Consider the following 10,419-nt stretch of genomic DNA (forward strand, 5'->3'; position numbering starts at 1 on the left):
CTGTGGCTATAATCTTTGGACCATCTTGTTGTGGGTTTTCCCCATTTCCATTTGCCATGAGGTCCTGGCCACTTTGTGACTTTGTTGGTCAATTTGTCATCTGTCAATCTTCCTATGTGGCCGATACCAACAACTACTATTTTTTTTTTTGATAATTTTTTTTATTCCTGCAAGCGGTCTATCTTTGACATTTAGCTGGAGATTACGTTTTTTTTTTTAAGTCGTGTGTGGTGCGATATCCTTTGATACGCCCATCAATTTAAAAAAGGTCTTATACATATTTTAGATTAAGATCTTGACTACAATATAATAACATGAAAATATATGCACCACAATACAAAGATTTGTCAAACTGCGGAGCAGTTTCTTGGCAATGAGCTTGCTCGTCAATTTGTTGGTGATGAGCTTGCTTGTTGTCAGTGTCAAAATTTGCTATTTAATTTTTTTATTTAAGATATGGCACAAAGTATACAAAACATTTAGATCATTCTCATGCCTTTGAAAACATACAACAAAACAACCAAGTGATATATGAATCATAAAGTATTTTTTATAACTTTCCTGTATGGTTGTACGGCTCACAATACAAATTATTCCTAGTTTTAATTTGAACCTTGTTGTACCAGTAAATTGTGATGAATATTATTTATTCGAGAAAGTAGTGTAACAAAGAAGTGCCAATTTATTTGTTTTATGAAAAATTCTAATTGGATTGAAACGGAGTGTAAATTGTAATGCACATTGGGCCTATATGTTAAACCATTTTGAATTAGAACAAAGGTTAAAGGGGTGCAAGGCTCGAACCATTTTCTTCCTCTGACTCCGGTCTTGGGCAGCTTGGATGAACTCCTCCCACCCGATCCCCAATACACCCAACTCTTGCTCCATGGAACAGCGCCAAGTAAATTTAGGGTGACCATGTTTCCATTTTCTGAGCATCTTCCAGGTCAGGGCCACTTTGAATAGGTGGGTGTCATATATTTGCTACAATATTTCAAATAGTATAGTAATACTACATAAAGATACATACCAATTAAAGCAGGGACCAGACTTTTAGGAACATTGACTTCAATGGTGTTCACCCGAGAAGTAGCAATGGGCTTGGAGTCTTCATTCTCCTCATCCTTCTTGAATACATAGTAGACCACAAAAGCTGTGACGGTGACTAGAGACAAGCCAAGGGCAACTGGCACTATAAATTTTGCAGCAACAGGCATTGTCTGCAACATTTGGAAATTTATTGCTTGAAATTTTACTAAAACTATTTAAAAATATGCTGTGGTAGTCTCTGTTTAAAAAATTACAGCCAGAGCCAACTTAATAAATCTTCCATTTCTTTTATAATTATCAAAGTTAATTTAGTTTTTTGAATTATAATAATTATGAAATATATTTTGTAGCTTAAAATAATGTAGATTAATAATATTTAGAAAATTATTAAATCAGAGCCTAGAAATTATTTAAATTAAGTAAGGCTTAAGTGAGAAAGTTACTAACAATTCTTAAACTTGTGTGACAAAATAAATGGCCTTGAAATTAGTAACACTTTAACCAATAAACACCAACAATACTGCATGTAATACATTGATCAGTTTCACTATAAACTACACCGAAAAGTATTCTATTCCTTAGTTGCTATTTAAAAACTAGCTTATATTTTGCTAAGGCACTTGCAGAGTGAAAGCTAATTTTGTCAATAGAGCAATTAATATCTACTTATCAAGTTAGAATATTGAAATAATAAACGAAAAAAGTGTAACTTTGTAAATACTTGAAGACAAGTATTCTATTGCCAGCTATGACATAATAACATAAAAATTACTTCACAGAAAGTAATGTGACACCCGCAATAAGACAACTTTGAGAAATGTGCAATTAATTGGGAAATGAAATAATCTTTTACATACCGTTTGCTAGAAAGTTTTCCGCGTGTTTTAAATGCAATTTGTTAATTTCTTATCACAACACGCATTACCACCACATAAAAATTAAAAATCGTAAATAGAATAGATATGATATGAATGAAAAACGGCGGAACTTTCAATCGCGTTTCGTTCGCTCGTAGTGACACATTGTCCAAACATTGTCATCACAATCACATCGTTAGAATGCGTTTTGCGATTTGCCATTGACAACGTGATCATATTATTTATTGACGATTTTCAATGTTCCTCAAAGATACTTAAGTTATTTTGGCGGGCTTTTCCACTTCATTTTCGGTTTCACTGCGCGCCATATTTAAACAAAAAACAAGAGTCATATTATACCAAGCTTTCAAAAATTATATTTAATTTATAATACGTTGTGATAAAAATAAAAATAAATTAACAATCAAATATAAAAAAATTATAAAAAGCACTTTGTGTTACTAGTGTGACTTGACAAATTAATGACAATAAATGTAATATGATTGTCAATAATGTTTTGAAAAGACATTTACAAAATAAGCTTTTTGCTACAGAAACATTTTCGTTTTAATACATTTTATATAGTATTTTAATTGATTAAAAGGTTAGTAATCACAGAATTATCACACAGAGTTATTTAAGTATAAGTATTCCCAATTTACATAATAAGCCTTATCGCGTCCAGGGGCCCATTTCTCGAATATTTAGACTACTACGTTTGAGAAATGGGCCCCAGGCTGCGTGCCGTATTTTGATCCTTGCAATATAGTCTTCGCAATTTTTATTTAATATAGCCAATTTGTTTCTGCAGCTTTCATTTTCCCACGTCTGCCTCTGATTTTAGTGTGTCCATGATACACAACAAATTCCTAATATTTTTTCAGTTCAGTCATGTGGTTTTAAAGTCAAAATGAACAACTAAATGGCAGCGTGGGATGTGACTGAAGGTAAGAAAAGTTGAAAATAGAAAACGCAACTGATTCATTATTCGTATGGAAGGTGCAGGTCGGTTAGAGGTATGCGTATATATTAACGTGCCCATAATCGTAACATTTCGTAAAGGTCAGTTTCGTCGTTAAGGTTGGAAGGAGTTTGTGTTGTAGTGTAGTTCATGATATTTTTATATTTCCGTAAAAATGTTGTTTCATAATTTGAATACACGATTTGCGATAGTTACCACGTCGTATTGGATAAAAATAGGACTTCTTTCCAATAGTTATAAGATTTAGTCTAGGTAGGTAACACTAGTAACATAAGAATTATTATCATCATCATCATCATCATCTCCTAGCCGTTTTCGACCACGGCGACTGCGTTCTACCGCTGAGGGCGTCGCTAGTGCGCTCTCAGGCAGGGTTGGGCAGTATTTCAATTACATGTACACGTATTTGATATATAAATACGTATTTTGTATTTGTATTTCAAATACCACTTGGGGAAGTATTTTGTATTTGGTATTTCAAAAACCATACTCACTCACATGTATTTAGTATTTTGTATTTCAAATACTTCAAGCTTAAAAATACATTTCTACAATAGTACATTACGATACAAGTGCGAAAAATAGGAAATTCGAAACGAGTGGCGATAAATTAAAACACGACCGAAGGGAGTGTTTTAAATCGACACGAGTTGCGAATTACCTATTCGCACATGTATCGTACAACGTTTTACAGTACATATGGCCCTTTAAATGTTCGACACAGTAACGTAATATGCTACTTCTCGCACTAGTGCTATAAAGTAGCCCCATATGTACTGTAAAATACATTTTATAAAATTGTATTATGGAATGTTATGAAAATTTAGCTAGACCTAAGCTAGGCTAAGTGAATGGGCGTGTGTTTATAGGTATAAAATGCGATGGCATCCAGAATACTGCTCCCTTGAGGACTGGCAAAAGTTATTTATTTAGAATCCGTAAGAATCGAGCAAGAATAATGACGATGTCTTTATCGTCTTTGCATGACAAATGGCAGGCCATCATCATCTGGGAGCAATTATAATAAGTCATCATTTTAATAATAAGAAAAAATAACTTAACCCCTGCTTCTCCGCTCCAGTCGAGATAATGTTTCCATTGACTGGATACGTTCATTCACCAAAAACACTGAACTTGTCTTACAATTAGCTATATGCAAGAATTTTTTGGAGAATGTCAATCTATTCTTCTTCCCGTCAGATTTATTTTTTTAATCAACCTGCCATCTCTTGTACTTTTCCCAACAACTTCCAAAGTTGCGAATATTAATGTGGTGCGCGCACGGTTACGTCAAAATGCATGGAAAGATTCATGTAAAATAAGTTGTTCGTTATTTAAGTCGTAAAAAAATGTATAATATTTATTAAGGCACTTAAAAAAATCTATTATGCCTTATGCCTGCCATACGTATATTCCTAGCTAATACATACTTATAGGAAATAAGTTTTATGGAAGGAAATTCGTTCTTCAATTCAAAAAAAACCTGTAAAAAAATATCGTCAAATAAGTTTAAAAAAAATCGTAAAATGTATTTAGTATTTAAAATACATTATTTTGAACAGAGTATTTTTGTATTTTGTATTTCAAATACCTGGCACCAAAGTAATTTGTATTTTATATTCCAAATACAATTTTTAACGTATTTTGTAATTTGTATTTCAAATGCGATGAAGGCAGTATTTTGCCCAACCCTGCTCTCAGGTGACTGATATAGCCAATTTTTACAGCAAATGTGCGACCACACTCGCTGCAAGTTAGCACCCCTCCGACATAATTGTAAAGTATGGCCACAGGTGGTCTGGCCTTCATTAGGTAGTCCTCTAATATTCCACCTCCTGCGAACTCACGATTTGTGTGCGATCAATGTGGAAAGAAATGTCGCGCTGCTATAGGACTTTATAGCCACCAACGGCGATGCCCAGCCCCATTAACCCACAAGCGCCGCAACAAGCATCTACAACAGATGGTGTGGCCAATGATGATGATGATGATATTCAAGCTACATCGGCATCGGATCTCTGTGTTTCTAACACGGTCAGAGCAATGATCGCCCATAATTTCGCGGAGGCATCTCAGATGGAAGCTCTCTAATGAGCGAATATGCTTACGATACAGGCACCACGTTTCTGAGGCATACAAGAGATTCGGCAGGACAATAGCCATGTATACAGCTATTTTAGTAGGAAGCTTTATATCGTGTGACCGAAACACCTTGGAACGCAGTTTGCCGAACGCACCTACAGCGGCTCCTATTTTGCAGTTTATTTCGTTGTCAAGGTGGCATTTAGCTGAAATCGAGCTGCACAGGTATTTAAACTATAACCAGCATGAAACTATAGAATGATTATAAGCAGCCGAGAACTCACGTGAAAGTGATTTCTCGTGAGACATAAGGGATTATGTTCTAGGTAATAGTTAAATTATTTTTTTTCGAGAGCCTAGACTGAATGTCAGTCATAATTTTCCTACGCACACACGGGATGTGCTCGCACACTTTCACGGCGATTTCGCAGTTTGATTCGTGCCAAGATGGCGGAAAAGCATCGGCTGATCGAGTTTTACTGTCAGTTATCTACGGCATCATAATTACGTGCTGTAGCTATTTTTCCAATAGCGTGTAGGTAATGTGTAGTCTTGCAAGTTCCCGCTTCGTGCCTCCTCTTGGAAATCGAAATCGAGAGCCACATTTGCGTCCGCGGCTCCACGCCGTGATTCGCGCAAGAGTGTGGACTGTGGAGGGCCCTCAAGAATTGGCACAGGCAACAGCCTCTATTAATCTTTACGAAAGTGATTTCCATTTGATCTTCCAAGTTCCAATCCAGAGGGAAAAACTAGGTCCCATTGGGATTAGTCTGGTTTCCTCACGATGTATTTATTTTGATTGGTATGTGTAGGTATACATATATAAATAAACTTTCTATTGAATCCAAACTACCTCTATTAATTTGAATATTGCCCGACAGTTATGCTTTATTAATCAATTAATACACATGTCCCACAAAAACCGGCAATGTGCTCAACGGATTATTGAACGTGCGCCCCAATAAAAGCGTAATAGCCGGATTCGTCATATTTTTATTGTGCACACAATCACGAAACCCCCGCGACTCTCAGTCGCCAGCTGACTTGCAAAGAATCCGGTAAACTTTACTTACTTCAGTAATATATAGTTTCAGTGAGACCAATAGGGTTTAACCGTGTAATCATGCAACGTCCGTATGCGCGCCGGTATTTGCGTCCGAATAACATGCACGAGGCTTCCTATGGTGGTAATGTGTCTTTTGAAATTAAGTGAAAATCAATTGTTTTAATAGATATTGAGCGAGTGATTTATTCGTCCAAAAAATACTTACTGAGGCGAATGTCTCGGGATCCACCAGCTGCACCAGCTCGATGTGGTTATTCAAAATGGTCGCGTGACATCGTTACTTGACAAATACTACCCCTCCACCTTGTAATGAATAATGTGAGAGACGGGTATATTTTTACTTTGTATATCACGGATGACAGCGTGTCGCGTGATATACAATATAGAGTAAACATTCAACAACCCTCTGTAGCTGTTACATTATCACTTTCTTACACTCGCATCATAAAAAATATTCACATAGTATTTATTTCCTTAATAAGTTTTTGGCAAAAATGTCACTACAACAACAACAACAGAACACAAGCTACAACACAACAAAACACAAAGCTTTTATCGCTGACTGTACTTTTCTTTCCACAGGCAACTAATACTCATCGAGACAATTTTAAAAACACCAAACACAATTAGGTTGCGTTGTTCTGTCACATAGTTCTAATGGCCGCCTCGTGTCTCCATCATCAAATCAGATCAATGGTACCATAATATTGCATTGTCACCCGACTTACATATGTATGCAAATTTTCATCTGCATCGGAAACCGGGAAGTGGATCAAATTTAACTTGCAAGGTTTGATTACAGACGGACAGACAGAAAACAGGACAGGTGACACTAAATAAAAGCTTGTAATAATACTTACTAATAATAAAAGAAAAATCAGGTTTGCCGACCGGTCGGTGCTTATGAAGCCGATGATGGTCCTGGGTTTGAATCCCGGTAAGGGCATTTATTTGTGTGATTAGCACAGATATTTGTTCTTGAGTCATGGTTGTTTTCTATGTATTTAAGTATTTTTATATTACTATAGTAGCGGCAAATAATAAGATTTTTCCACATACCATAATTTATTAAATACGGCTCTAGGATGAAAATTACATTATAGGGGCGTATGAAAACCACAATGCTATTAAACTGAGGTTTATTTTTAAAATATAATTAGTTTTCCTGAGTTTTCGCGGTAGCCCGGTGGGTATATTTTAATTGTAAAGTAATGATGCAGAGTCTAACGAGCGCGAGAAATCGATCCATCTAGGTTTTATTGTTGGTAAGATTAGCTTTTGAGTGTTTTCAAATAAAAATTCAATATTTATAATATACATTAACTGGTGTGTGTGAAGTCCCGTATATCGTTGTCTGAGTACCCACAACACAAGCCTTCTTGAGCTTAATATGGGACATAGTCAAGTTGCGTAAGAATGTCCCTATAATATTTATTAATAAAAAAAGGATATTCCTAGAAAGTAATAATTACCGCGATTTCCTTAAATCTAGATTTCGAATATGTGGTGACGAAGAAAGAGGCACCGCGCGTATGCTTCGGAACCGGACTGGCCCGAGAAGTCCTCCCCACCGAAGGCCCATGTATGAGTCCTTTCATGAGGCTTTTGACGCAAAAAGGAAGACCCAACTTAGGCCCTGGGACGTATAACGGCGACCGCGATGCGTTCTACGATATAACTCATAGGGTACTTTGACAATAATTATACACGTAGGTAACGTAGATATACCTGCACTGCACACGCTCCTGACTTAGTAGTAGTAGAGTATGGGATCCAATATATTCTACTTACGACTCTTCTCTTTCCACACAGACCCTATTGGTCTTAATCAAACTTGGACACGAATAAGCACATGGGCGTAGGCAGAGGTACAGGCAACTCAAATTTTACATACAATGTATGCCCAGGCCTCCGGCAATATCAACTTGCCTTGCTCTAGTTCACTGGCTGGCTACGCCCTTGAATAAGCACTAAGTATTTTTGAACAAAGTTTCATCTTATTAGTTTGCAGTTTTGTTGTTAACTTGGCTTATCAGTTGGTTTTTAAAGAAACACACTTTTTAGATTTACAGCAAATACGGTCTCGGACCGAGAGGTCCACGGTTCGCAATGAGGCACGAGTACCAGCCACCTCCACGGGAGCCTCCACCAAAGAAACCTTTTCCTCAGAACTGTGCGCCATTCAACCAAACCGGACAGAGAAAGGGAATCTTCCAAGCTAATCCCTATCCCTCGTAAGTATTATCTAATCAGATACCTCTTTTAAAACAGTGAACATCAAAGCAGAGTCTCGATACTTCTTTATTTTTGCAGACCTTGCGATTACTGTCCAGAATTTAAGAAGAGACAAATAAAATTTGCATATAGTTTCTCTGGGAAGAAAGTTTTACGCTGCCCCGTTATGGTAAGAAATCAATTTAAAATATGCATTATCTTGTCTTTACTTATCTTAAAAATACAAGTTGCCCCTGAGGGCTTTCTACCCTTGTCCACTACCTTTTCTTTAAACAAGGTAGAGACACTTATTCTGTGCGAGGATATCGTGATCTACATTTTGTTATTTGTAATTCAGATTAAATGTGTTCCCTATAACTTGGACGCCTGCGGATATTGTGGATGCTCGTGTTCTGCACAAGGGGACTATTGGCAGTTTGAGAATCGAATCTTCCTCTGCAGAGAACATTATGCACAGTTGTTCAAACATTGTCTATCTAAATTCCAAGGCGCGAAGTTGGCTGATTTTAAGGTGGGTTAATTAGCTATTATAATGCGATTCGTAATTTTTTTTAGGGTTACATTCCCTGTATCACGTAGCTGGTCATACCATATATATCTCTCTCATAAAGTTGGATAGAGTCATACCAAGATAAGTTGATAGCCCAGACGGTGCAAATGTCAATAAAACGTCATAATTTAATAGAAGTTTGACGTTTAAAATAACCAATGCACTGCCGGGGCTATAGGGACCGTGCGCGTTGGAGGGTCTGCCATCTTGTGGTCTGAATCGGAACCATAAATATGCACATTTACACATCAAGTGTTTTCTTGTGTATAGCAGGTTCTGCCATCTTGTGGGCTACATCGGAACAATAAACATCATATTTACGCTTCGCGCCAAAAATCTGACGGCTCCTGTGCTGCCTCCTACAGTTCATGCACGCTCCCTATCAAAATCACTGCCAACTTATCTTTGTCAGACTATGAGGTTCTAATTTATATCTGTATCTCTGTGGTAACGAAATGATACAAAATAAATAGTAAACTGAACTGAAAACCTTTTAACGATTTTCATGATTACAATTATTCTGTCTTCCATCGAACCTGTTTCTTTTTGTTTGCAGTCTGTACGGGATTGTTTCTTTGCCCATGCACACAACAGCTGCCAAGCAGCATTAAAAATAATGACAAATGAAGAAATACAGAAAAAGCTGAGAAAAGAAGCCTACCTCGATCTTTACTTTCCACAGCGGCGTTTCTGCGAAGGGGCCAACGGCTGACACGACTTACTGTTTATTATAGTTATTTTATATCAACGTTTATTTCATATGTGTATATATTTCTAAATTTATTCGTTTTATAAATATTTTTTAGATTATGATTTGTTTTAAGAAATATTGATTGAGTCATCTATATGGCAACATTTAAAGTAAAGCTGATCATGATGGCAACATTTTTATCATCAATCATCTGACTTTGTTCTAAAAGTGGATTATTTATTATTTATTTTGAAAACTAATCAATATTGTGTGTATCGAGTCAACTTATAAGCTACGATGAAATTGGACTCCAATAACAAGTTGATCAGAAGTGAAAACGGGTCAGACTCTCCCGAGGATGTTTTGGATCCGCGGCAAAATGCAGAGGACATCATTGATGAAATACTTGCTGAATTTACGGAGTCGCGGTCGCCTGACGCCGCACGCAATGGTAACGGGATCCCGAATAGCTTATTCAGCATGATCCAGCCGCCGCAGACGCGAACACCTGCCAATTCGTTCTCCGAGCCCGCTACACTGGACGATATCGACCCTGCATCGGATCTCGGCACATCGATACGAAATAAATGTGCGGAACTCGAAGAGATACTTCAGAGCTTGAAGTCGCGATTGAACCATGTAGTCTTGGACGAAAACATCGTGTTAAGTCCCGACGCTAATTCCATGGAGGCCCAACTTGAGCATGATTTGGACACAGACTGTCAAGAAGACCTTTCATTGCAAGAATTCCTGGAACTGCTGCATTCCCAGAACGAAATCAATCCCACTGGTGTACAATGATCACATACTCAGCCTGACAGTGTTTTAAGGTTGACAACCATTGTGTAAAATTTGGTATTAAAATATTATATAGAAATTATAATAAACAAAATTTCAGGCCTACTA

General features: G+C 37.0%; 3 protein-coding genes across 6 annotated transcripts in view; 2 read left to right on the forward strand and 1 right to left on the reverse strand.

Annotated features, from left to right (window-relative positions):
• Positions 1–2,242, reverse strand: part of LOC133526344 (uncharacterized) — a 32,146-nt gene extending 29,904 nt beyond the window's left edge. For 2 of the 3 annotated variants that reach the window (XM_061862912.1, XM_061862910.1), the window contains exons 1-2: positions 1,908–2,242; positions 1,031–1,220 (exon numbers count right to left, since the gene is read on the reverse strand). In XM_061862912.1, the coding sequence (XP_061718896.1) occupies positions 1,031–1,217 (187 nt within the window). In that variant the 5' untranslated portion in view covers positions 1,218–1,220; positions 1,908–2,242. Of the gene's footprint in view, positions 1–1,030; positions 1,221–1,497; positions 1,840–1,907 lie in introns of those variants that run through there. The other variant, XM_061862911.1, reaches the window with a different exon arrangement.
• A 162-nt stretch (positions 2,243–2,404) lies between these two features.
• LOC133526575 (uncharacterized) lies at positions 2,405–9,632 on the forward strand. 2 transcript variants are annotated; one of them, XM_061863258.1, is made up of 7 exons: positions 2,405–2,511; positions 2,792–2,854; positions 7,530–7,723; positions 8,102–8,271; positions 8,351–8,441; positions 8,610–8,783; positions 9,379–9,632. In XM_061863258.1, exons 2-7 carry the CDS (start codon positions 2,830–2,832, stop codon positions 9,532–9,534), a joined length of 810 nt encoding a protein of 269 aa, XP_061719242.1. In that variant the 5' UTR covers positions 2,405–2,511; positions 2,792–2,829; the 3' UTR covers positions 9,535–9,632. The 2 variants fall into 2 exon arrangements, with proteins under 2 accessions (XP_061719242.1, XP_061719241.1); XM_061863257.1 differs by lacking the exons at positions 2,405–2,511; positions 2,792–2,854 and adding an exon at positions 5,614–6,158.
• Positions 9,633–9,678: 46 nt separating this feature from the next.
• Positions 9,679–10,416, forward strand: LOC133526577 (uncharacterized). Its single transcript, XM_061863259.1, has one exon. The coding sequence runs from the start codon at positions 9,811–9,813 to the stop codon at positions 10,312–10,314; it is 504 nt and encodes a 167-aa protein (XP_061719243.1). The 5' UTR covers positions 9,679–9,810; the 3' UTR covers positions 10,315–10,416.
• Positions 10,417–10,419: the final 3 nt, after the last annotated feature.

The sequence above is a fragment of the Cydia pomonella genome, chromosome 16 (assembly GCF_033807575.1).
Source record: "Cydia pomonella isolate Wapato2018A chromosome 16, ilCydPomo1, whole genome shotgun sequence".
In the NCBI taxonomy this organism is placed as follows: Eukaryota; Metazoa; Arthropoda; class Insecta; order Lepidoptera; family Tortricidae; genus Cydia; species Cydia pomonella.

Coding starts and splice junctions, on each gene's coding strand:
- LOC133526575 (XM_061863257.1), top strand. CDS start 6,095: ATGCAACGTCCGTATGCGCGCCGGTATTTGCGTCCGAATAACATGCAC. Junction 7,724..8,101: donor TCTACGATATAACTCATAGG/GTACTTTGACAA, acceptor CACACTTTTTAG/ATTTACAGCAAATACGGTCT. Junction 8,784..9,378: donor CGAAGTTGGCTGATTTTAAG/GTGGGTTAATTA, acceptor TTTTGTTTGCAG/TCTGTACGGGATTGTTTCTT.
- LOC133526577 (XM_061863259.1), top strand. CDS start 9,811: ATGAAATTGGACTCCAATAACAAGTTGATCAGAAGTGAAAACGGGTCA.